The following is a 25,669-nucleotide window of genomic DNA, read 5'->3' as shown; positions in this document are numbered from 1 at the left end:
TTTAAATAAAACAAAACTTTTTGTTGTGTCTTTTTGGTAAAAAAAAAAAAAAAAAAAGCTTTACTTTATTAACTCAGCCAATGTTTCCCTGACATTTTGGATGAGACCATCGATTTTTTAGTTTATGTCTGCGTGAGTTTGTGTCGGAGACTTCAAGAGATTTAACGTGACATTCCCACCCAAACAACTTGACAGACATCAAACACACGCGCACAATAATGCTCACAGAGGCATGTGTGCTCCCATGTAAAACGCTGGGGGGTCTGACCTAGATACTGAAGTAGAGAGGGATGAAAGGAGAGCAGAGGAGATCGGCAGTGACGTATGACCACTAAAATCTGAGCAGAGCTAGGTAGTTTCTACGTCACAGCGGTGGATCTAAAAGCATCCTGCTAAGTAAACCTACACTAGCACGCGCACACATAAATGGTGCCCTGAGGTGACATGCATTAGCAAGCAAAATATTGTCAGTGCGTTTGGGCCCGTTTTAACAGTGCTGACAGCTAGGACGTTGAGATGAGGACAAATGGCACAAAAAAAAAAGTAATTTAAAAGTACTCCTGAGTGACAACTGTCACATTTTGACCTGAGAGAGTTATGAGCACTGAGTATTATTACTGTGAAGGCTACTTCTTACTCTAAATAAATATTGTGTGTCTCAGTTAATGGTAAAGTGTCCCTAATATTGTGACACTATACAAAAAAAGCATCTTACCCTGACATCGGTTGCATCACCGTATCTTATATTGGAAGACCAGCAGCTATTTTCTGTGTTGCTCTCAAAGTGATGGCAGACTTTCAGAACCCTGTCCACGGAGCCGGCCATGGTTCGGTCCGATCCCCCCGCACTCAGTCGAGACTTGGCCCCTTCGAGGAGGGTGTGATTCAGGTTGGGGTCCAGGTAGGCTGACGCCATGGTTTTCCCTGCAGACACTGCCGCTGCTAGGTGTCTGTCATATTCTGAGAGACAGAGGAGAGAAAAATGGACTTTAATTAAATAAGGAGTAATCTAATTATTAAACTTAACAAATCCTGTGATAGTTGAATATTTTAAAATATCTTTACAATCAATTCCCATTAAAAAAAACAAAAACAAAGTTTTTTTTCTGTAACAGAATAATGATAATTCTCTGGGTCTAACATTTAGTCTAGTTTCATACGTCCAACCAAGGGCACTTGAATGACAGTAGATTTGTGTGGAGTAATTAGCCTAATATGTACAAGAACACAAATGTGTGTGAGCCTGATTTTAAGTAGACTAATCAAACCACTTTGTTAAGCACAGCGGTTCAACTGCTTATTAATTCAAATTTCTAATCAGCCAGTCACTTGCAGCAACCCCATGAACTTAGGCATGTAGACATGGTCAAAGCAAGCCGCTGAAGTTCAAAATGAGCCTCAGAATGAGGAAGAAAGATTATTTAAGTGACTTTGAACCTGACAAGGTTGCTGGTCCTGGACAGGCTGCTTCAAATATCTCTGAAACTCCTGATTTGCTGACTTTCCCACACAAGAAACAGAGAAAAAGAGACAATATCCAGTGAGCAGCAGTTCTCTAGGCTCCTTCAAAAATGCCTTGTTGATTTCAGAGGTCAGAAGAGAATGGTCAGACTCCTACAAGGTGGATGAACCACATGTTGAAGCCTGAAGCAGATGAGCTACAGCGACACACCTGGTGCCACCCTGCTGTATAAGAACAGGAAACTGAGGATCTAATTCACACAGTATCACCAAAATTGTACGAGAAGATTTTTTTTAAAGCATTTCCTGTTCTGATGAGTCCTGATTTCAACTGCTGAGTCAGAATTTGCCTTAAACACGAAAGCATGGATCCATACTGCCTTGTATCAATGTTTGGGTCTGGTGATGGTGTCATGGTGTGAGGGATTGTTTCAAAGTACCGGTTAGACAACACATGTCCATCCCTTTATGACCACAGTTCCCCCACCTTCTGATGGCTACTTCCAGCAGGTTAAAACACCACCCCACAAAGCTCAAATAAGCTCAAACAGTGAGTTCACTGCACTCAAACGGCCTCCACAGTCACCAGATCTAAATCCAAAAGAGCACCTTTGGGATGTGGTGGAACAAGAGCCAATAAATGTGAAGCAACAATTTTAAAACACATTTGAATTTGTGCCACGAAGAATTTAAGCTGTTTTGAAGGGGGTCAAACCAAGTAACCCAGTAATAGTAAGGTCTACCTGTACTCACTCCAGTCAGTTCAAGATAACAATACTAACTTCAGAACTAGTCAAGACACATAGACTTTAACTTTTAATTTAATCCACTTTGAGTGAAAGCAGAACTACAAATAACTATTTTATCAATAAAATGTAACAGTGTCAAAAATTTGCACACATAACCAAGTGACAGTGATGTGTAATTTTTAATTTGTATAGTCAATGGAGTCACTACCGTTTCACTGCTACATTAGTTGCATGTTTGTTCTCACACACCCCTTAGACCGTTGCGTTGTTCCAAACTGTGTGCTGCAAGTATCTATTCTTCATGTGTTGTTTTTCACTGAGATACAATACAATGAACAATAAGATACCAGAGAGAGAAATAAAGAGAGAGGTGCAGTCAAGGTCAAGGCTCATTATGTAAGCACCCGTGCCTATAACACAGAGAAGACAATGGATCGCAGGACACCATTTTTCCTGAATAAAAAGTTCGGACATAGACGCACTTCCTGGAATTTCATTGCAACTCCATCTGGAAATGCCTGAGAAGAACTAATTTCTCTACATAAGAGCGTGTGTGTGCGCACGCTGTTGTCAACATGGAAGCGAGAAAAGACAGCAAGATCTCTTTCATGCTCCATTTTTCTACTTCCCTTTCTTCCTGTGTGTCTCCTCTCCCCATCCATTAAAAGGGAAAATGGATATGTGCTAGCAGGTAATTACACCTGAGAGAGCGTGCGCACACAGGCACGCGCGCACACTCGCACTGAGATAGCTCAAAACAGAGAGACTGGAAAGAGTTGAGTGATAGATTACAGTAAGAAAATGTGATCCCAACTTAATCTGCCAGTCCCAAATGATGATGACTTCCACATCAACAAATTAAAACTCTCTTAAGATCTCTCTCTTTCTCACACACTCACACACACACACACACACACACCTTTGGCTGTACACTAGTGCAGTTCCCATGGAGTCAGATGTCACACCGTGAGCGTGAGGAGTCTATGCAGAAAGAAGATTTCATTCATACCTCTCTCCCAACACATGGGGAAGGGGCTACAGCCACTTGTCGCCATGGAAACGCATGTCTCTCCCTCCCTGTGCCTGTCCGCGTCGAGGACAGACAGGCAACCTGCAGCTTCACAACCACGCATCACATGCAGTGAAGTTCTCGTCCGCAGGAGTTAAACAAACACACTAAGCTCCTGACACAGCTGCAAGAAAACCCTCTCATAATCCAAACACTAATTTACACAAGCACGGCGTCTCCGACGAAGAAAAAACAAAACGTCTCTCATTACAAAGTTTGCTTCTCCTTGGCAAAAGCTGCAGTAATAGAGAGGTAAAAGAAGCAATCCTGAAAAATGAATACTTTGTAGTTTGCTGACAATTTGTCTGCAGTTTGAAAATCCAAGAGAAAAACAAAATCAGGGAAAGTTTCTTCTTGTTTATGCGTCTTCTCTTAATCTTTTCCTGTTATCCAAAAGCTCCACAACACAAAAAAAACCTCTCCAGAGACAGAAAGTTACTTTCATCCACAAACTTCACTCCTCCTTTTTTTTCCTGTCCACTCCTCAGCGGCCCCTCTCTGATGACAACACACTGTTTGCTTTTTGCCCGATTTCTGCCCCATGCCTGCACTCCATAGTTACACAGTTGCCTTGGAAGTGTCAGGAGGCTTTCGAATTTGGCTTATTTCATTCAGCGAAGTTCCCCGAGTTGTTGAGAGGGAGCAAAAAGTTTAAAGCCAAAAATCCAACTGAATAGTGCGCATCCAGAGGACCTTCAGTTAGCTAGTGGTCAGACACCAAGAGGCAATTACTGTGCTCAGTCAGAAAAAAAAAAAAGATCTTCTCTTGGAAACAAAAGTAAGAGAAAAAAGTTGACCAAGAAAAAACAAAGCCAAGAGAGAGAGAAAGAGAGAGAAATGCAGCAATTGTTTTAAGGTGAATGAGAAGTAAAAGAGGACAGAGCAACGCAACAGAAAGAAAGTTGAGTGGGGAATGAGAGCGCTCCAGAGAGGGCTGCTGGAGGGGTAGGAGGAGCCAGAAACTATTAATATGCTAATCCTGTCCCCTCTATGCAATAAACCCTCCCACTTTAGCTCAAGCTGACCTCAGAACAGTTCTCATCTTGAACTAATATTAACACTGCTCAAAAGAGCAGTCCCTTAGAACAACTCTGAAAGTCCTCCTTGCAAGCATAATGCATGTGTTACTGAAGAGAGGAGATAAATATTACTTAAATTCAATAAAAAAGAAAACTATATCTTTATTAACAGAATTTAAAGTCCTTTTCATACTGTCGTTTCATAATGGCATACATGACCTCACTCATGCAGGGTCTTGCAAGCTCAGTCAACCACAACACCACCCTGAACTCTATTTCTTATAAACCACCGTTACAGCCAAACAACAAAAAACACAAATATGTTATTTATTTTATAAAGAGAAAAAAAAAAACCTTCTTCCACCACCGACACTGTTCCCAGTTTGTAAACTAGCAGCTGCACCCAATATGGCAAAGCAACCCACTTCAATCACAAGGTTTTCAGAAGATCACACTCCACACTGCACAAAAAGCCCCTCAGCCAGAAAACACACAGAGCTCCCCTGCCAACTATCCCTAATAAAGTGTCCCCATACCCAGCTCTATCAGGCTGCTTGTTAAGTACTGCTTTGAATTTCTATGTTCAGCCAAGCGGCAACCTTGGCTGAAAAACTAAGTCAGCGTCGAGGTGCCAAAAACAGTCACTTGAGGCTGGCTCTAAAAGCGATTCGGACCCCGCAGATCTCCCTCCGTAAAGCCAAACTACATGAGAACAAAAAATGTTTATAACCAGGTATAAAACACCATTTTGGTCTGGTCTTCACCTTAAGTAATTCAAGTCGCTGAACTGGACCTCTCAACTGGTTTTGGAGCATTTGTAATTAAATGATCCACTAAATACAATGGCCTGATGTGAGTTACAGCACATTCAAAAAGTTTTGGTGAGTGAAATTCAAGCATTTCATTAGTCTCTAGGTAAATAGCACTAATTACCAGGTATCCATGTTTGTACTGCATCTCTATACCTTAGGGATACAGCTGGTTAACAAAGGCTGTGCTCAACTAAACGTGGTCACTTATGTGGCACTAAGCCAGTGCCCAAAATATTACTTTGGCTTTGAAAATATTTGTATTAAATGAGCAATGAATTAAAAGGAGCAATCTCACAGATTATGCTGCATGAATATTGTGTTACAGAACAGCCAGCAAGTTGGAAAACATACCCAGCTGGCAAAGTCTGGGTGAATGTACTAACACTGGAGAAAATGTTTAGCTGCACGAAAACATCCAAATTATGGGCTTTTTTAAAATGTTTAATTATATGTGAACACATCTCACCTGAAGAACAAAAACAGGCCTGAATACTAAAAACACACAAGTGTTCACAAAATCTTAAATTAGCTTAAAACTTAAGATTTCGCCACCAAGTCCTAAAGCTGCTTAACTGAGCAGCCATTTGGGTGTGCATGTGTGTGTGCACGTGTGAGTTTCCTATAATTTGCGGCCCATCTCAGGCATAGGCCATTGTTATGAAAATGGGAAAGGGGGTTAGAGTGTGGATGTGGGTGTGTGGACTATTGAAAGCCTTTTGTCAGGGGGCCGGATGTTGCCATGAATGGGAAGAGCTTTTTGGGCCTGAGCCAAAGTCTCTGTTCATATTGTGCTGTGCGCTTATGAACATGTTTTTTAAGCACAGGAGGGAAGCACAGCACCCACTACCTACTTAATGTAAATAACATTTGAAAGCAGCAGGTAAACCTCAGATCTGCACTATCCACTTTGATGTGGTGATGTTTTATTAGCGAACAATCAGCGTGTTTGTGTCGATGCCTTGAAGGTGAAGAGCTTTGAATTTCAAACATGTTAGATTTTTACCTCATGAATTAAACACAAATTATTTTCTGCTTGCAATTTCCACACAATCTTTTACTTGGTCACAGCTCATTAACTCGTTTAAGCTCCCCCTGTTCATCTGTAGAGCAGTTATTAGGCAGTACTACAGACGTCTGTCTGTCAAACACAAAATAAAGTGACTTAATGATTAGACTAATTAGATGATTGCACCGAAATTAGAGCATGAATAAAATCTCCAAAAATTATACTTTGGAAATATGTTAAAATAAAACACAAGACACTGGTGTCATTCTAAAAACATGCGGTCCAACCAACTCTTCTTCCTTTTCATTTTTCTTACTTCCTCACACCTGGCCATGAGCATTGTTAAGCTATGCTCCAGAGGGAAGCTCTGAACATGTTACAAAAACGTCGGTGCTTTGAGAAATAAAAAGTAACATCATCTGATAAATTAATTTGTCTAGATGATAAGTGGAGGGGATTAAAGCCAGACAAAGAGCTAATTGTGTAGCTTGTGGACACGCAGCACTAATCTGCAGTAAGTCCTAAGGTAGGCCCGAACAATTAATTTGATTTTTAATCTTGTTTGTGATTTTGGCCTCCCAGAATTAAAGGAACATAATCGACAAAAGCAAACCAAGGAAAAGCAAATAAAGCGCTCCCTAAATCTTTGCCTGACGACATGCCTGCATCTGCCAATCGCAGCTGTTCCCTGCACAGTGCAGCTTTTATTTTTCTGGAATAACAAATAGCAGACTGTCGAAATTAAACAAATATCTAGCACTGCAGAAGGTGAAGAGTTTGTCCGTGGAAGCGGATTATTGCCTTTAGATTTAGCACAAGTCATGTTAACTAGGATCAAATCACGTGCAAAGAGCGCCGTAGAGCCTACACCATAAAGCATGACACCTTAACTTGTTCAACAAAATCAAAACACAGCACTAGCTCCAGTACACCAAATGGATGAAGGCCAAGAAAAACATGAAGTGGGTGCCAACATGAATCTTCCAATGTCAACTCAGATATTCATAAAAATCTGTACAGCGCAGCAGTGCATCCATCCAGCTCACAAAGACGCACCGAAATCATGAACACAGATGCATCTGCACAAAGATGTCTCTAACAAACACGCTGAGCAATTGAGACTTCAGGAAAACGTAAACATAGGAGATGTACTTAGATCCAGTAAATAAATACTTTATTAGAAACTTGTAAGACGTTTCGATTATCAAAAATATAAAAACGGGAGCAGAGCGTTGTTGATTTCATTTTGTTTTTTAAATTATTTATCTTTTTCTTTCTACACGATACATTACATTTAGGTGAATAAGGAGGACTAATTTTATATTGACAGTGGAATGAAAATGTTTTAGTCGCTATAAATCAACAAAAACTCATAAACTCATAAATAATTGGGGTACTAATACTGAGCAAAATGATCTTGATAATCATTTTGGCCACAGTCGTGCAGCCCGACCCTCGGGTTGTTGTTTCAAGTTTTCTGTCTGCAGTGTGAATATTCTAATTTGACACACAGCCTCTCACTCTCTTCCTCACTCCTGCTCACTAACGAGGCCAACATGTCGACACAAACGCACAGATAAATAGTCCCCCTCTGTTTTCTGTCTGCTTTAATTGTCTTACACAATCACAAACATGACTCAAATAAGCACTTGCTACTAGTTCAGCTGTTCATTAGCAGAAGCACAGAGTCTGACGATGTATATTTGTGCACTTCCTTCAAGGATGCCTATAATAGGATGCCATGTTTCTGTTTTCTGAATAAATAACTGTGTAGACCACAAACAGGATAATACAAATAATATATGATGATATAATATATATCTTATGGTCATGTCATACAATAATACATTGCTACATTCCCACTGCCATTACCTTTTGGGAATAAAATAATACAGATAACACATGTGAAATGTTATCTTTGAGTAAATAATAATAAAAACCGAGAGGCAACTTAAAAGCAATATTTTAGGTTAAATTGATGTTATCCAATTGCTATTTCTATGGCAACTGTGGGTCAGCTACTTACCTGTGTAGTAGGCAATCCTGGAAATATCTGAAAGACAAATGGAGAAATAACAGAGTTAGCCAGTTTGTTAAATTATATGAGATTTCGACAAAGAAAAGATCAAGTCTGTTCAAAACTTGAACAGAACTTTATCGAGTTAATTCCCACAGCAGGTGTCCGCAACTCGATTACTTACAGGCTGTGAATTGCAGAGCGGACGTATTGCTCCACAATGTGTCAAGTTAAGTAGATTAGAAATCAATCAGTCCCCTGTTTTGTAGCACACACACACACTTACTTTTCACTGAGACATTGACAGATTGTTTTTACCAATCGATACCCCCTTTGTGACAAGATTTACCCTCGCTCCTTATAGGCTGAAGCTTCATTGTTTAAGCATGTGAAAGACCTAAAGTGGGGAAACGCCACAGAGCGGGGTTATTGTTCACCGAGATCGGGCAGCTGTGAAACCAGGATGTTACAGGGCGTGATTGAACCTTTTTTGCTTTTGATTGGAGGCTCCAATAAAACCATACAATGGTGCTGAAGGCTGCAGAGTTTAGCTGCTTCTATTTAGCTTCTTCTCTGAAACTGCCAGTTTCCCATAACCCCTCTCACATAGACATTTATGTGTACATTCAGAAAACCATAATACTAGCTTCTAAGAGCTAAAGCTCAGACTAATGTTTTGTTTTGTTTTAATTGTGCAGGAGGAAATTTAAGTCCTGGCTGGATTCAGACTGTGGTTAGGAGGAGACACAGTTGGTCAGACTAATCAAGCAAAACAAAGCTTCTCAGGTAAATGTTTTTTTGGAGGGTTTTTTTTTTAAAAAACTTGGCAAGCATAATAAAGCCACCTTATTTTTCATGCATTACAACAAACAAGGTATGTGACTTGACAACACATTTAGCAATGGTCAATGGTAAATCCTGCCGAGCAGGCTAAAAGCAAAAGTATCGGTGCCACTCTTATTACTGTACTCTATAGGTCCCCACACACCCACAGGAAGTCTAGGAGAAGCCTTTTGGGAACATGACACCGAGTCACAGCAATGATAGGGCTGCATGTAGTGGAGGGCAAAAGGATAAGTGCCTAAGTGCTTTGGAAACCCTGATCTACAGAAAAATACTGGGTAAACACGCACCCACAGACCGACTGCAGGGGCTGTCAACATAGATGATGTAAGTAACGGCTGAAAGAAAATCTACACAAAGAAAGAAATGGCATCAAGGTGATTCGTGGTGGGTGTGCTATTGAAATGCTGTGTAACATGAAACCCTCACAGTACTGTTTATGAATGCGTGCATCTATAGTGGTGATGGTAATAAACAGATTCACATACCTCACCGGTGACCAACTGCAATATGACTCGAATTGCAAAATTGTCAGCGTATACCTTCACCAGAGGCAACATTGATCATCAGTTTTCCATTATTAATATTTGCAATAAACTGAGGTCTGTATGTGATTCTATAGCACTGCACAACAAAACAAACATGACGTTATCATGGGAAGATCCAGACATATCAAATTGCACCATGACATATTAGATAACATCGTGGCAGTGCTTTCACTGATAATGTAATTCTAGGAAACCTCATTCCTCTCCAATTTAATTAAGTTTCATTTATATAGCGCCAAATCAGAACAGCAGCTGCCTCAAGGCGCTTTATATTGTAAGGTGAAGACCCTACAATACTATGTCCTCTTGACCCAATCAGCGGGGAAGCCAGAACAGAGCCCACTTTAAGCTGCAAGCATGTATATTTCTTCTAATCACCTCATCTGCAAAGTATCACCCTTTGAAAATCAAAGACAACCATTATTATATCACACCATGATAAATGGGTTAACTTAATCCTGGGTATCTAATACAGACCAGAGTAAACTGATATAGACCAGTTTATGACGGTAGACTCTGTTTTATAGTCCCTATAATGACCTCTAGATAGACCTGAAACCTATAAGCACCATCTGTCCCCTGGATGCTATCAGCGCTCCACGCTGTCTCCATTTGCTTCTCAATGTCTCTCTGTTAAGAGCGCAGGGAAGGTTAAGTGCTATGTAGTCTGAGATCCACAACAATGCTGGCATTGCTGCAGTCTGCATTTGACTCCATAGGAGACAGTGGTCTTTTCAGGGCTTAGAAACAAGATGAGACAGCACCTGAAATGCTGGAACAAAAAATTGTAATCGTGAGACTCCCTTTTCATCTGTCGTGCTTTTTTGGCTTAGAAAGAGGAGGCTTTTTTGTAATCCATGGCATACAATTTAATACAGTTTAAAGAATTTAAATCACACCCAAATAACAACACAACTGTCTTCTCCCGCACATTGCCGCACATTGGCAGACTGATGTGCATGCTCCTTGCCAGTTGGTATTACACTAGAAGCCCAAAAACCCAAACATGAAATGTGCAGTCAAAAACTACCAGCTCACACCTTTACAGACGGGCATTTCCAAGCACAGACACACAAGCACCATCTCCATGTCTTCAAACAGCGGATAATTGCATGTTAATCACAGGTTTTTAAGGAGCTGCAATTAGACTGAACAATCATGAGAGAGTCTGCTGTGCAATGTCTGTCTGACTACTGGTCTCAGATCAGTGGTTAAAGTTAAAATTCATAGTTTAAGAGGTCAGAGAGTGAGAGAGGAGGGTTTTGCTTTTGTTTCTTTGCTTAAGCATTAGACAAACTGCTTAAAAAAAGGAAACTGTAACCAGCTTCTGGTCAAAAGCCATTTACTGTCATGTTTATGAAATAGCATTTAGCATAAAATATTGAGATTTACCATTACTGTTAAAGCTACAGCAGGTCTGCTGTGTTTCGTTGTGTGGGTGTGTGGTGCTGCCCTCTCTCCCTCCCGTTTCAGGTACCACCTCTATTTCTGTGGAGGCAGCGTTTTGTGCACAGCTGACTCCACTCAGCAATGAGCCTCAAGAGTAAATGTGAGGGACGAAGAGGAGGAGGCCACAATGTCTTTCTTGAAGCAGTGTTTGGGCTGTGTGATTATTGATGTTTACCACTCTGGTTGAAGGAGTGTGTGCTTTGTGTTTCTTTTTTTATTTTATTGTTTTTTTTATTTGGATTGACTAGTTAACTTACCCTCTCTCTCAGATCTCAAGCTTTTTTTGTTCCTTTTATTGGTAACAGCAGCTTAGCAGCTTCTCTAAGCTAAGCTATTAATAAAAACCTACAGTCTTCCTGTATTTTATTTCCTGTTTTTATTTGAGGCCATTCAATTTAAAAGTTTGACCAAATCAAGGTATCACTCATCCAGCTGGACTCACACTGTGCTATCTTGTAGTATAACGCAATCCAACATGGAAGTGCTAACCAGAAATATCTGGGCTTTTACTTTGAAGGGTTTAGCATTTCTCCCTCAGCGGGCGCTCTTAAGCACTGTAGAAAACTAACAGCACCAGTGTCTTGGAGTGTCTTGGAGTTAAACTCCATCCATAGAGGAAGAAATTCGCTTACTGCACATCACTGTCACTGATGGCTAGTTGCCTTGGTAATCCTCTAGTCTACTTATTAGCCTTTCATAGGTCAATCACTGTTATCCTGCACTGTAACTGGAAGTCGCCTCAATCAATCACATTGAAGTTAAAAAAATATCATCTCACTTCACATCATCAGCAGTTCTTTTCACCTAATGATGACATTTTGACCTCTCAGGTATATTTAACATTAAAATTTGTATTGTTACATATGCCTATTGAGCTTATAGTGAGATGATGTTTGAATATGTACAATAAAATCTGACATATATCATTACTGAGCTAATGAATGGATTCAAGGAAAGTTACACCAAATTTCATTGTGATTTATGTGAATTTAAGAATGTGTTTACGCTCTTATGCTAAAACTTTATTAGATTATTCAAATTCACGTTTATTTCTTGAATACAACTGTGTTAAGAACTGTTCTGCATTGTTTTTACACAAAAGCAGGATGAATAAAAAGCAGCTAGGCCTTTTGCTTATCACCACTGAACTGGACAGTCACCACAATATCTTCCGTTTGTCACATCTTGACCTGACAGCTGTTGTCTTATTTGCTTAAGCCATAGATTTTCCCCTAGAGCACTTTTATTTTCCTAACATCCCCTGAACTTTTGGGAGAATGTAACAATCATAACTATCATTTTCTTTCTTAATTCTTGTGCTGACAAGCTCTCAGTGTACGTGCAAATTTGTGTGAAAACATGCGTCTGTAGGTCTAGAAAGCACAGCGGAATAAGGAAAGTCTCCTTAAACTCCAAAGAGTGGGGGCAGTACCCATATGGAAAAGAAATAGTAAAAACTTATATGTGATTACTCATGAAAGTGGCCACTTTCTCATTACTTTCATACATTGTTTTAGTAAGTATCCAAAACATACAAGTTTCATTATATAATTTTTCAAGGGATCTTATATCTGTTTTCACTCTTATATGCTTTTCATACAAGTTTCACACAAGAAAGATACAAACTTTATAAGATTTATATATATATATATATCTTTTCCATATGGGTAGGGAGGTGCAGTTTAAACACCGTCACCTAACAACGAGGAGGTTTTTGATTCAGACCTGCTGGCTGGTTTGATCCTTTATGTGTGGAGGTGGCATGTGCTCCCTGTGCCTACGTGAGTATTCTTGTGTGCTCCGATTTCCTCCCACAGTCCACAGTCATGCATGTTAAGTTAATTAGTGACTCTAAATTGGCTCGCTCAATGTTAGCTGGAATAGGCTCCAGACCCCAGTGACCCTAGATGGAAAAGCAGATAAAATAAAACATGCAGAGATGGATAAAAAGGTTGAAGAGACAATCCTGCAGGACTCACAGAAGAGCAAAAAAAAAAAACCACTCCTGCAGAAATTAAGTGTACTAAACCTGAGGAGAACAGCCAGCTGTTCTGCCTCATTGCTTGGTGCCTAATGGTTAACCTTCAAGCTGTGCTGGCAGGTGTCTCAGACGCAGTGTGTGTATATATGTTGTGTGTGTGAGTGTGTATGCTTGAAACTCTCCGGACAATGGGGTGTTACTGGAGCATGCAGTCTTACGATGCAACAACAACGCCTGAGGCACCAATCACACCTGCCACTCAGACACACATATACAAATGCACAGCAACACATAAACACACACATTTTTTTTTTTTTTTATAAACACCGCTTTTGGCCTTTAAAATGCCTCGTGGTAGGATCTAAGCACAGTTTTGGCTCTGATGAAGAGCTACGGTGTGTTTTACATAATGGAGACATCTTTATATGCGCTAGACACCCAGTCGATGTCTTTCATGACTCAATTTAGTTACAGTTCTAGTTGAAATACATGAATAAATATATAGACATGAAGAATATCAGTAAAAGGTTTCTGTGTTCTATCAGAAACACACATATTTTCTTATTATCATTATTCACATTTAGATAAACATCAGACAATTATTCAAAGTCAAATCCATTGCACACGCACACACACACACACGCGCGCTCAGATGAGGCAAACTCAAGATAAGCCCCACACGCATGAAACATAATAAGGCCACGTTAACGCATCACTGCTTGCACTCATTTATCTGCAAAAGCGCACACATTCACTCGAGTGTGTATCGTTCAGGTGCACTGATAAAGCTAACTGGCTTACTGGAGCGGCATGTTAAATGTATCACGCTCAGAGCAGATACGCTATGCGTAATTCAAATCAACAGATTTAGGGCGTGTGAACTGGTGAGATAGCACTTCAAAATAATCTTTAAATGACGCCAGGGTTGTATGTGTTATTTAATAAACATCCAAACAAATGTGACAAAAATACCCAGTTTATAGTGCAGTCCCAGCTGTGGGTGAAACATATCTACACTTGCTTAACCAGAGACAAACATGTTTCTGAATAAGGCGAAAATCACACTTTCCATTAAATATTGAATGTGCCTTTTATCTTGTCTGGGAGGAAGGCTGAAAATGAATTCTCATTTCTGATTGGCCACTGAGTTCAAGCGCTTTAGTGGCTCTACTTAATGATCGTTAGATGGTACAATTTGTACCAGACCGCGCACCAGCGTCCTAACATGTATAATTAACTACATATCCATTATTAACACAGTTTTCAATCCAACATTTCACCTTTTTGATTGAAGTTTTTCGTTATCCAAAGAATGCCAGATTAGACGACATGGGTCAAACCAGTCGATCGCAAAGGTAGTATTGGTAGATCGCATGGCATTAAAAAAATAGATGCCAGCCTATCATCCATCCCGTCACTTGATTGATACAGGGAAGCCAGTCAGATGACAACAGATTTTTTTTGACGCTTAGGTCGCTGCGCATGCGCAAACAGCGGCGCGAAGTGTAGTAAAACTGACAAGCTAGTCAGCGAGTTAACTCCAATTTTTAGCTCTCGGTTTTTTCTCTTAAACCTGGCCGTCAGCAGCTACTGTCCGGACTATGCATCCCTGGCTGATTCAATTCAGTGCAAGTCATCAGAGTAAACTCAGGTAATGACAAAAAATTTACATAGTTAATTGTGTTGTGAAATATTGGATATTGCGGTTATGCATGTATATACATTGTAGATATAAAGAATCCTCAATATATTTATAAATAAGTATATGTTTTGGATTTTTGTAGTGGGTAGATCATTTTGACTTGGTCATTTTATAAGTAGCTCACATGCGGAAAAAGTGTGAGCACCCCTGGGTCAAACTGTTGTTTCTGGATGTACTCTACAAATTAAACACAACTAATTTGTGACTCTACCGGAAATCAGAGGTAATTGATCGCCAGCTCAGCTTCTTTAATGTTAACGCAGATAAAGGAGCAGCACCTTGCTTGCATGCATTTTTCATGAACGTGTGAAGGAGGAAAGTTGTTAAGAGATACCTCTTTAGAAGAATTTCCATCCACTATAAGCACAGATCGACATGTTTAATACACACTAAAATATAGATGATCTAACCCAGAAACAAAACGCTGCAGGGGACTTGTTAGTTCATGCCAACATGTGCACACAGAATACACAAACAGGGAGAGAACACTTACACAAATACACACCAACACCTACACGAAGCCACGTGGCCTGCAGTGGGAACTATGTTGGGATGCACACGTGTATTCAAACACAAACACGTACTGCCTTCCTCCCACACACACACACACACACACACACACACACACACACACACACACACACACACACACACACACACACACACACACACACACACACACACACTTGAAGTTGAAGCCTCCTACATACAAAAAACCACACACTTAGGTGGATAAGAGAGAAGATTATTTAATGAATAGGGTTTCAAATAGGACTGCACAAAGATAGCAATTATCATCAATCTTCCATTTAGTGCTCAAAAATAATGCCTTGAAATATTTTGTTTTGTTCAAATCTGTGTGTGTGTGTGTGTGTGTGTGTGTGTGTGTGTGTGCGTGCGTGCGTGTGTGTGTGTGTGTCTGAAACCCAACAAATGCTCATGATTTTTGTTGAACAATTTGAGCAATTAATCTGATTAATTGAACTAATTGCCTCAGCTCGACTGTAAATAAGTAAGCATGTGTATTCACAGGTGTTCTGCCCTCTTCCTCCTGCTCATCGTCATTTAGTAGTGCACTAGTACTTATATAACACTTTTCAAACCAGTTTCCTTGCCACATTCACACAGCACTTTATTCTGAACACTGTGTATATCTATTACAAACACACCAGCGTATGCACTGGGGAGCATGTCTACATGCAGACCAGGGGACCAGGGATTGAACCACTAACCTTCACATTAGTAGAACCTGCTCCAGACCTAAAACCAAAACCAATATGAACCACTAAAGCGTTCTTTACAGCCCCTCCTCTGCTCGTCTTTATCATCATATTTATTATAACCAGCAGAAAACCACACTTACCAACAATAATTTTTAGTTTATAATAGTTATTCAAAGTAATGACAGCAAGAAGCCAAAAGAACTAAACCACTCTGACACTGTGTGTTTGAATGCGATAGTGACCACACACATACACAAATCCACAACTACTTCAACTTTTTAGGCAGTCAATGCCTAAAAAGTTCTTAGATATGGATAAACATGCATGCATATAATGGTTTAACGCAGAAAGAAAAAAGAATTTGCATACAACAGCATGTTAAAAGCCTTACCATGGTATAGTCCTTCCATTTAATATCGAGAAGAGAAGAGAAGAGAAGAGAAGAGAAGAGAAGAGAAGAGAAGAGAAGAGAAGAGAAGAGAAGAGAAGAGAAGAGAAGAGAAGAGAAGAGATCCAATCTTCCTCTAAAGGACAGCTAAATTGGGAAAAGCCCCAGCTTCTGTGGTCTTTGGGCTAGCGCTGTGCTAGCCAGCTGACTCTGTAATGATGGATAATGCCGACTTAAGCTCACAGCCTCCGCCTCCCCCCTCTACTACAAACCTCTACTACACTGACACACACAGATACACAGCAAGCAGCATGAGGAGTGGGACTCGAGTGGAGGGAAGAACCAAAGGAGGGAGGGAAAGCGGAGCAGTAGGCAGCCTATGGATGTGAAAGGGGGGAGGGAGAAGGAAGAGAGAAAAGAAGGAAGGAGGAGGAGACGTGGGTGTCTTTGTCCCCAGGAGAGTGAAGGAGGGGGAGAGAGGGAACCAGATGTACAGGAGATAGAGGCAAAACAAGTGAGGTGGGAAAGACATAAGAAATGATGTAATAACTGCAAGACGACATGAACAAAAAAAGGGAGTAAAATGAGAGAAAACCGTGCAGAAATATCAATAAGAACAAACTGAAAAAAGATAATTGCTAAAAGACACAGCTGAGAATGACATAAGAGAAATGAAAATGAATGTGTGTGCATTGCTTTCCCTTTGGCTATTCTGCCTGTCACACACATCCCCCCCCCTGTGGTGTTACTCAATTAGTCATAATGTAGTGTTTTCAACTCGACACCGTCCCGCAGAAATCATCCATCTTTGGAGCAGAAAAAAAAAGAGACACGGGGACTTGCAGTCAGTTGTTCCACCGACTTTACACACTTAATCCAATTATACTGTAATAAACTTCCACGCAGAGACATAGAGGAGTATGAAGCCACCTCCTCATCCAAATGGGCTTAAACCAACTGATTACTTCATAAATCAAACTGGCATAATAGCAAAGGAGAACAAACACTAATATGTTAAATGGGATATTAAAGTTTTGCGATTATAAGTTGAAAAGATGCGCTTATTTTTTTGGTAGTTCTTTGAGATTTTCTATCAGGTTATTTGTATCCTGACATCACTGATCCTACGTTGCCCTTACGCCCAAAAACATGGACAAGAGACATGCGGGATTGTGTTTAAACTTTGATATAGTACGCGTCTGCAAAAACCTGCGCTCACATATTTGTTGGCACTCGCAAACCCTCACAGATCTTGGCAAACGATAAAATTTTAATCATGTGGAGCAGAAAGTGTAATTGAGGCTTTAGGCTTTACAACTAATAATCATGGAAATCTGCCTTAATTTTAAGATTTTACGCATTTGCACTTGATTTCCTGCCAGATACGCAGCGTGATGAAGCACCCCAAAACATCTGAATCAATAATAAGAATGTCAAGTGCTATAATCAAACAGTCACGCTTGCAATAGTCTGCTGTCTCAGGTCATGCCATTTATTTCCAGACTCAAAGACAGATTGCTTGAAGTTAAACTACTCAGGGCTATAAAGGATGTCAAGCTTAGTAAGTTTGTGCAAGCATGAACATCAGAAGTGAAGCAGAAATCTGGTCCCTGGAACTTCTCTATATATGGCTGTTTTCCAAGTGCCATGAAATCAAAAGAGATTATCACTGATCCTTAATATTAAATCCACTATGTCACAGTATATTGTCACACTGGACACTCAGCAAAGTCTATGAACCGTGGCAGAGTCAAGCTCTCACACACGCACGCACACAAAATCAAGCAAACAGGCGGGCAGACAACACGAGAGTTGCTCAGGAGTAAAGCAGATTAATGGGCCACTGGATTAGTGGGCCAAGATGTCACACAAAGACACACACACACACACACACACAGCCCTGCTCTGACTCTCATTTAGAAGGTGGCTCTAAGCTCGGTCCTTACATCTTTCTGGCTTGCTCAGTGCAGGCATCCTTTCTTTGAGAGGAGGTGTGCTAACATCACCCTCTAGTGGCAATGCATTTTCAAATAACCTGTAATACAAACAGATACACGCCTCGACATTAAAACCACCTGACCGTGATAGGTGTCAAAGTAACAACCATAAAAATGTCAGGACCTGATATTTCCACCCAATATATTGGCCAAGGGATCGTCTTTTCTTTGCCGTGCTCTCTCTCACCAAGGCATCCAACATTTCCGCAGCCATCCACGTAAAAATAAAACACGGGTTCTAACAGGGTTCCACTGCCACTGTGGTTCCACTTTTCCAAAATAACAAACAACAACAAATAAGATCCAGGGCTCTAAATTGCAGTTACATTACAAATACTTTTGTTTTATTTCTTAATTATTGAATATTTTGATTCTTTAAATTCATTTCTGTCCTCTTTTACTGACAAACTGATTTACTTATTCACATTGTGCATTCCTGGTATTTGAATAATGGCTCTTCTGATGAGATAAAAGTCGTTGCCGGGACGACATCCTTCAGGCACTACCTCCTACACCGCAACAGCATAGTTTTAAAGCTTGTCAGATGCACATTTAGTTCATAATATCATCTGCAATTGGCTGTTAAATAAATTTTCCTCAGGTTTGATTGTGAATGAGACCTCTTTGCCAAGCAGCTTATCCACCCAGTGGGCTTGTATTCACTTAGACTCCAGCTGCATTCATTCAGCTCCCTCACCATGACCTAAGTGCTTAACCACTTGAATAGTGGTCTTAAGCTGGAAATCGGTATCTACCACAATCAGTTTTTGTGGATATTTGGGAGGCAGATAACACGCGAGTGGGTCAGATGTGAAATCGGTCCGATTTGATTACATTAAAATTCTTTCCAGTCATGCTTGCTTGAGCCATGCGGCGATAGAGTCTAGCTGCTGTCTACTAATTTGGCATCATAAGACCAAATCCATTATCTCAAGTAGAAACATGTCATTACACTCAGTATGTGAAACGAGTGGAAAACAACGTTGTTTTTCTCAAAATATCTGACATGTTGAACCTCCTCTGGCTCTGGGAAATTCCTTGATATGGCACTTTAGGTTGGCTCTCAGCATTTATACCTTTGACTGCTGTTAAAAAGTTACTGCTTTCAGTTTTTTTCTTGTTTTTATTGAAATGAATGAATTTACTTTTACAGAGTCCAATAAATGGCTGCACCTTTTCTGGTCTGAACCTTCTACAGCCTGGTCTACAGCAGGCTAATACAGGCGTGGCAGTGGTGTGTGTGTGTTTCTGTGTGTGTAAATTGCGGCGCAGTGCAGGAGGCCTGTATTTATAGAAACACTTGACTACACTCAGAGACCTTACAGCAGCAGTGTACCACATTGCAGAGAGCTGTACTGTCTTTTCCTCTCCTGCAAGGTTTGTGCACTCTTTTTAGTTGTGGTGGGGTGTGTACTGAGTTTTGAAAAGGTTCTTCATACCGTCTTTGTGTTGCACTAAAATCTGTTTTAGTCTAGGCCGACTGCAAAAACAGGCAGACAAGACGGTAACAAAGCTGTCGGTCTCGCGTCTTTTAAATTGCAGTACGTGGTGCGACTCATAAGCGATAGCAGTCATTGCAGACACACATTGTGCATGTTGAGGTATGCAGAGTTCCTGAATGAGAGTGTGCTTGTGTCACGAGGAATCAGTAAGACTTAATGAAGTAATCTGAGCAGAACGGGGGCGTTGGCAACTGTGCTTGTTTCATTGCTTGGTTTGGTCCTTTTTGAATAAGTTGTACTGTTTTCCTAGCAGACAGGGTGGCCCTCTTTTTTTCTTGTTTTCCTCCCAATGATTGGCTGCATTGTACCTGCTGTGTAAATATATGCAGCTGTGGCAGGTCTAAACTCCTTTTCCACACAACCTGCGCAAATCAACGATTCCTATTTGCAAGCTCACCTCAGGAAAGAGGAAAAAAAAAAAAGAAGAAAAAGTGTGTGTTTAAGTGTCCCAAATCTGTAAATTCAGCTTCTGTCTTCTCGCTGAACTTATTCCCTTGCATCCTGCATGTGGTTTTAGCTGTGAAGGAAAATAAGTGTGTGCGTGTGTGTGTGGAGTGTTTGCACAGGAGACGAAAAGAACAGTCATTCCCTTTACTTGTGGATTGGCTGCATTCAGGAAGCAGACCCCACACCCCTCCACACACACACACTAAGAGCACTTACTGTACATCCTAAAGCATGCTGTGTCCCTCAGGAGCTCAAAGGAAAACGCCCTCCTCCTCTCAGAAGCAGGAGAACCACTCAGACTCCAGCTGGTGTTGATGTGTGTGTGTCGTTGTGCGTCCTTGTTTGTGGGTTGCTTTTTGCTTTGATCGTGATTGAGATTGCTCAAGAAAATGCAGATAATTGTCTTGGGTTTGTCAGTTAGAAATGTCTCTGTAGTCCCTTAAAAAGTTGGGTTTGAGAAAAGTGTGTGGACATTCTCATGGTTAAAAATGTATGTTTGCTAAGCTTATAATGCCCAGATGACACCTTCTTCCACCTACATGTGAAGGCATGTGGATGGGTTTGTGTATTGTCTTAGCAGAGTGTGAGCGTGTAAACCTCTGCCTGCGCAGATTTACACACTCCTATAATCACTGTTAACAACTATTGGCTAGTGGCTATGATGTGACTGATTTCTGGTCATGTTTTCCTCATCAGTCTGCTTATAAGATTAATTATTTCCCCTATTGTTCTGGGTTTCTTTAGTTATTAAAACACAATACTATGAAGTTGAGGAATTTTTTTTAAAATAAATTTGTGAATACTGATCTTAAGGAAGCAGATGTTGGAATAGTGCCTTGATTAATAATAATGGATACTTTATTGATCCCCATGGGGAAATTACTTGTTTTTCTCTGCATTTGACCCATTCACTCAGTGAAGCAGTGGGCAGCCCACTAAGCAGGCGCCCGGGGAGCAGTGTGTAGGGACGGTACCTTGCTCAGGGGTACCTCAGGGTAGCCGTTAAGTGGATTCGAACCGCCGACCTTCCGATCATGGGGCGACCACTTTACCTACTGAGCTATCCCTGCCCCCCCATTGATGGATTATTCCATCTGTTTAAGACTGTGGGTATTTTCTTATGAAAATCAGCCCCAACAGCTAACAGATACTGTGGCCCTGAACCTTTCTACAAATTCTCTGACAGAGGTTGATATGAGAATGCCAATGTCCGAAACAGCCAAAGGTATCATTAAATAGTATTTAACCTATCTGCTCCCAAACATAGCATCTCTCTGGTGTCTGAATGTGGCTGTTTTCTTTGGTAGTGCAGGTAATCGGGGGAAATTAGGGTGCAGCGGTGGAAGCATCCATGGGCAGCCTTGAACTCCCTGTCTACCTACAGAGAGTGTTTATTGTCACATGATGGCGAGTGTTAAAAACAATGAAGTGTCAACTGTAGCCACAGTCTGTGCTTGGCGTTCTGTATTTTTATTGTTTTTTTAAATCTTTGTACACAATGTACACAACCGCAGTGGCATAAATTAAGCATAATAGTCATTCAAGGTACTGATTGGGCATCCAGTGCCCTGCTATCTGCGTGCTCTATCGAATCAGCTTTGCCCCCAATAAGAACATGCATATTTTCAGTAGTGAGAACTGTCTTCTGCTGTGTCTTACATGTGAGAGAGGAGCGCTTCAAACAGTGTCCTGCCTTGACATTTTCCAGGAGTCATGTGTGAAAACGACTGCTGTCACATATTCTTCAGCAAAGCATCCTGTGAACAGATCGTGACATGGCAACACTTAAACAGGGAGCCACAACATAAGACCGTGGACAGTTTTATTGTCATCTGGACTGAGTTTTAGAAATGTTTAGCACCGTCCACATCTAAAAAATGTTCTCGCTGTGCGTCACTTTATAGCTAGTAGTTGGTGACTAGTGGATATCCTAATGTAGCTAACGACTGCTCCTGTGTCTGTCAGCGTCACTGCCATTTGTAATTGCTTATAATGGCTCTTCTAAAAGTTTAGAGAAGTTTAATGCGGGATCCTTCCCCTTTGCTTTGCTGCTGGCTACTACACATAACTGAATGTCATTGACATCAAATGTTGTCTGTTTGCTACTAGTCATTTCTTGTGTGGATGCTCCATTATAAAAAAACATTGTGTATGTTACACAGTACAAGTGAACCGGTTTATTGACAGAGCTGAATCTCAATGTCTACGTTTGCACTGCACTCCAAGTGTAGTTTGCTTGCTGCAGCTGAAACTTACTACAATGGCAGGAAATGACATCATAGTTAATGACTTGCCCCTCCTTGGGGCATGCACACACAAGGACAGTCTCACACACACACATACATACACACTTGGAGTGAGGTACCTTCGGTCATGCAGGTCACTGGTGCAGCATGTCAGCTAGTGATGAATGGAACTGAAATGCAGTGATTCCCTCTGGCGTAGAGATGCGAGTGTATGTGTGTGTATTTGTGTGCCTGTGTGTGCACAGTTGAACCAAAACGACTCGAGAAAAACTAATAACTGTTCTCACATTCCGTTAATTTTCCTCTGAGCTGTAACTGAAGTGTTGAAAATAACAATTAAAACCACAGATATTGTGAATCAGTTGCCCCTCTCCCACTTGGTGTGCGTATGTGTGGTGTTTGAGCGAACAGTGTAATTACACTGCAGTGAGTCAGAGGGGGGAGAGAGAAAGAAGTAATTGTTGGGCTTTGTCATATAGATGGAGAGAAAAGATGTGGGAGGAGGAGAAAGCTGGGTGGAGAAGACAGAACATTTTCTGTGTTTGTGCATAAATGCAGAAAACGTGACCTTTTTTCTACTAAACATCAACCAAAATATCTTCTTTTACCTTCATATGCAGGATGTTTATCTTCACCTTGGTGGGTTCCTCTTACCTCCTGCTGTGTGGGTTTATTTGTCCAGTTGTTCGTTGCTCTGGTATCTCGGGATATGTTTCAGACGCCACTTCCTCTTCGTTCAAGCAAATGTTGTCGATAGTTACATGAGAAAATCAATACTAATAATACTCATCTCTGCCGTTTTAAATACAAATGGGGTTTCTGGCAAGCGGTTTGGATTACCAGATTGACTGGAAACAGGGAGAACAGCTAATGTGGCTATGTCTACAGGAAGGAAACAAAAACCTGTTTGGTTTAAACATCAGAAACCGTCTTTAAGTATACTGGCATGCAGAGTGTCTCAAAATTCTCTAGAAAGCGAACGTGAAGGTCCCAAACAAGTGTGTTGTTTCCTGATGAGCAGTGCACTCACTGTAAATGGTAATCTTCAGATGGCCACCTTTATTCTTCAACTCTCTTAGGCAATTTTTAGCCCTTCATTTGTGCAAAAATACAATTTTCATGTCTGACAAACTGTGGAATAATTGGCATTTTTCATAGAATCAACTAAAGAAATGGGAACAAATGATGTGTTTTGGGGGTGTTAGTAACAAAGTGCCCAAAAATAGTTTATCCTTTGAGCCAGTAACCTTTGTTAATCTTGAATTGTTGGTGGCATAACAAAAAAACAAACAAAAAAGCATTCCTCTGAAAATGATCAGGTACACGGACTGGACTAAAAAATCAGCATCCAATGTCCAAAGGGAAAAAATTGAAATAATTTCAGAAATCCCGGAGAGCTATTCTTCAAATCCACCTTAAAAAACAACAACAACAAAAAAAAACCCTCTAAGAAAGCCTACTAGATGTCTGCTTAGACGTAAAAATATAAAGAAATGAGGGGTGGCTCTAGACTTTTGCACAGTGCTGGATCTGTATCACAGTGCTGGAGGTTCTCTTTGGGTCCAAGGCTAAAACATTTGTTTTCTATCCAGGAAAAGCCCTAAATACTAACAGATCCAGATGTAATGAATATTTTTAAACTTTTTTATGTCTGATTTTTGGCTAAGAGAATGCATGTGCATGAGATGGCTAAACAATTAAATAATGTCTTCATCGTGTGTGTTACAAGACATGTTTGCTGTAGTGTGGTTATTATTTTTAAATGATTCTCCCTTTGCTTTCCTCTTCATATTGACACATGCATAACAACATCCCTAAAGCTCAAGTAAGCTCAAGAACTTCAGTTTCCTTTACAGTGAAAGCCACACATGCACTGAGAACAGGACCAAAGCAGTCTTCAGTGTCTGTTTGGCCAATCATATGATCTCATTTGTTCACTAGATCCGTGCACAGCCACACACAAACATAAAAAAAAAAACACAGTCATGGTGGATTATAAGGGGAAACACACAATGATGAGCAAAGAAACACCTGGATGAAAGCCATAGGTATGACATCACACTCAGAGGCTGGTATGCTACCATAAATTAGTGTGGCTGAGGTCAGATGTGGGTGTGATCCCACAATGTCTGCTTGTGGGTCAATGTATATGTGTCTGTCTGTGAGATTAGTCACCAGCAGGCGCACTCCGGTAACAAAGGTTCATTGAAGACTTGTTTGGAGGCTGTCTGCCTCTCCCTCTTTCTTTGTCTGGAAAAATGTTTTTGTCATTATATCAGCAGTAGCATTGCACAAAATACTTGGAAAGCCTTTTTTTCTTCTTGTAGCAGATGGGATCATTTTGCTGAATAAAATCCAGCATCATAGACATTTAATGGCTACAAAACACGCTTTATTAGACCACTAAAGCTGCTCCTTTTATGTCATCATATGGAAAAATTTGGAGGTGAGACATGTATTTGACGGGTTTTGACTGTTGACATTAAATAGGGGGTCATTTCATCACTTATAAACCCAGAGGGTAAAATAAGCAGGGAAAAAACACGAGTAGTGGTTCTCAAATTGTGAGCTTCATGCCCCTAGTGGGACATGAAGGTACTGCAGGTGGGCTATGACTGGTCATTTATAATTAATAGATTTCAAAAGAAATAATTCTACTGAAATTTTTTTACATTTTAAAAAATTTAAATTGGTGTGAATATATAATTTTAAGCATTAAACATGTTTCGAGTGGCTGACAGTTGCATTGGATCTTAAAAAGTTCTCGTAACATTTCAGCACATGGACTACAAGCAAAGCAACAAATCTAAAATATAGTTCCAAACACATGATGCAAACCCATAAATTCAGTAAACGAAATAATTCATAATATAAAAATATAAAATACATGAGAGGTGAGAAAGTTGAAGCCTGAAATGCCAACATGTGAGTACTGCCACAGTTAGCTGAATAGCATTATGTATTGGATAACATCTACAGTCTACTCACTTCATCAAATAACAACTTGCGATTTAATGAAAACATTTTAATTGCCTGAACTTTTACACACAGGACAAATTAATGCGTTGTGTCAGCAGTTTAGGTAGACCACACCATAAAGGCTAGCTAGTTATGAGCCGAACTAGAGTAAAAACAGCCTACAACAAGTAGCCTCCATATTATAGTTTGAAACTATATAACTGGAAAGATAACGCGCTGGGCTTTTTGAAA

At 40.4% G+C, this 25,669-nt stretch overlaps 1 protein-coding gene across 9 annotated transcripts in view; it reads right to left on the bottom strand.

Moving 5' to 3' along the window:
* The window catches only part of ptk2aa (protein tyrosine kinase 2aa), a 53,918-nt gene extending 37,569 nt beyond the window's left edge, over positions 1-16,349 (bottom strand). For 4 of the 9 annotated variants that reach the window (XM_026157426.1, XM_026157429.1, XM_026157428.1 and 1 more), the window contains exons 1-2: positions 3,220-4,054; positions 716-960 (exon numbers count right to left, since the gene is read on the bottom strand). In XM_026157426.1, coding sequence (XP_026013211.1) covers positions 716-960; positions 3,220-3,343 — 369 coding nt within the window. In that variant the 5' untranslated portion in view covers positions 3,344-4,054. Of the gene's footprint in view, positions 1-715; positions 961-3,219; positions 4,055-8,142; positions 8,170-16,270 lie in introns of those variants that run through there. The other 5 variants (XM_026157427.1, XM_026157436.1, XM_026157434.1 and 2 more) reach the window with 2 other exon arrangements.
* Positions 16,350-25,669: the final 9,320 nt, after the last annotated feature.

Source organism: Astatotilapia calliptera, chromosome 22 (genome assembly GCF_900246225.1).
Source record: "Astatotilapia calliptera chromosome 22, fAstCal1.2, whole genome shotgun sequence".
Lineage (NCBI taxonomy): Eukaryota > Metazoa > Chordata > Actinopteri > Cichliformes > Cichlidae > Astatotilapia > Astatotilapia calliptera.
The sequence above is the reverse complement of the archived record's forward strand: the minus strand, read 5'-3'. Positions and strand labels throughout refer to the sequence as shown.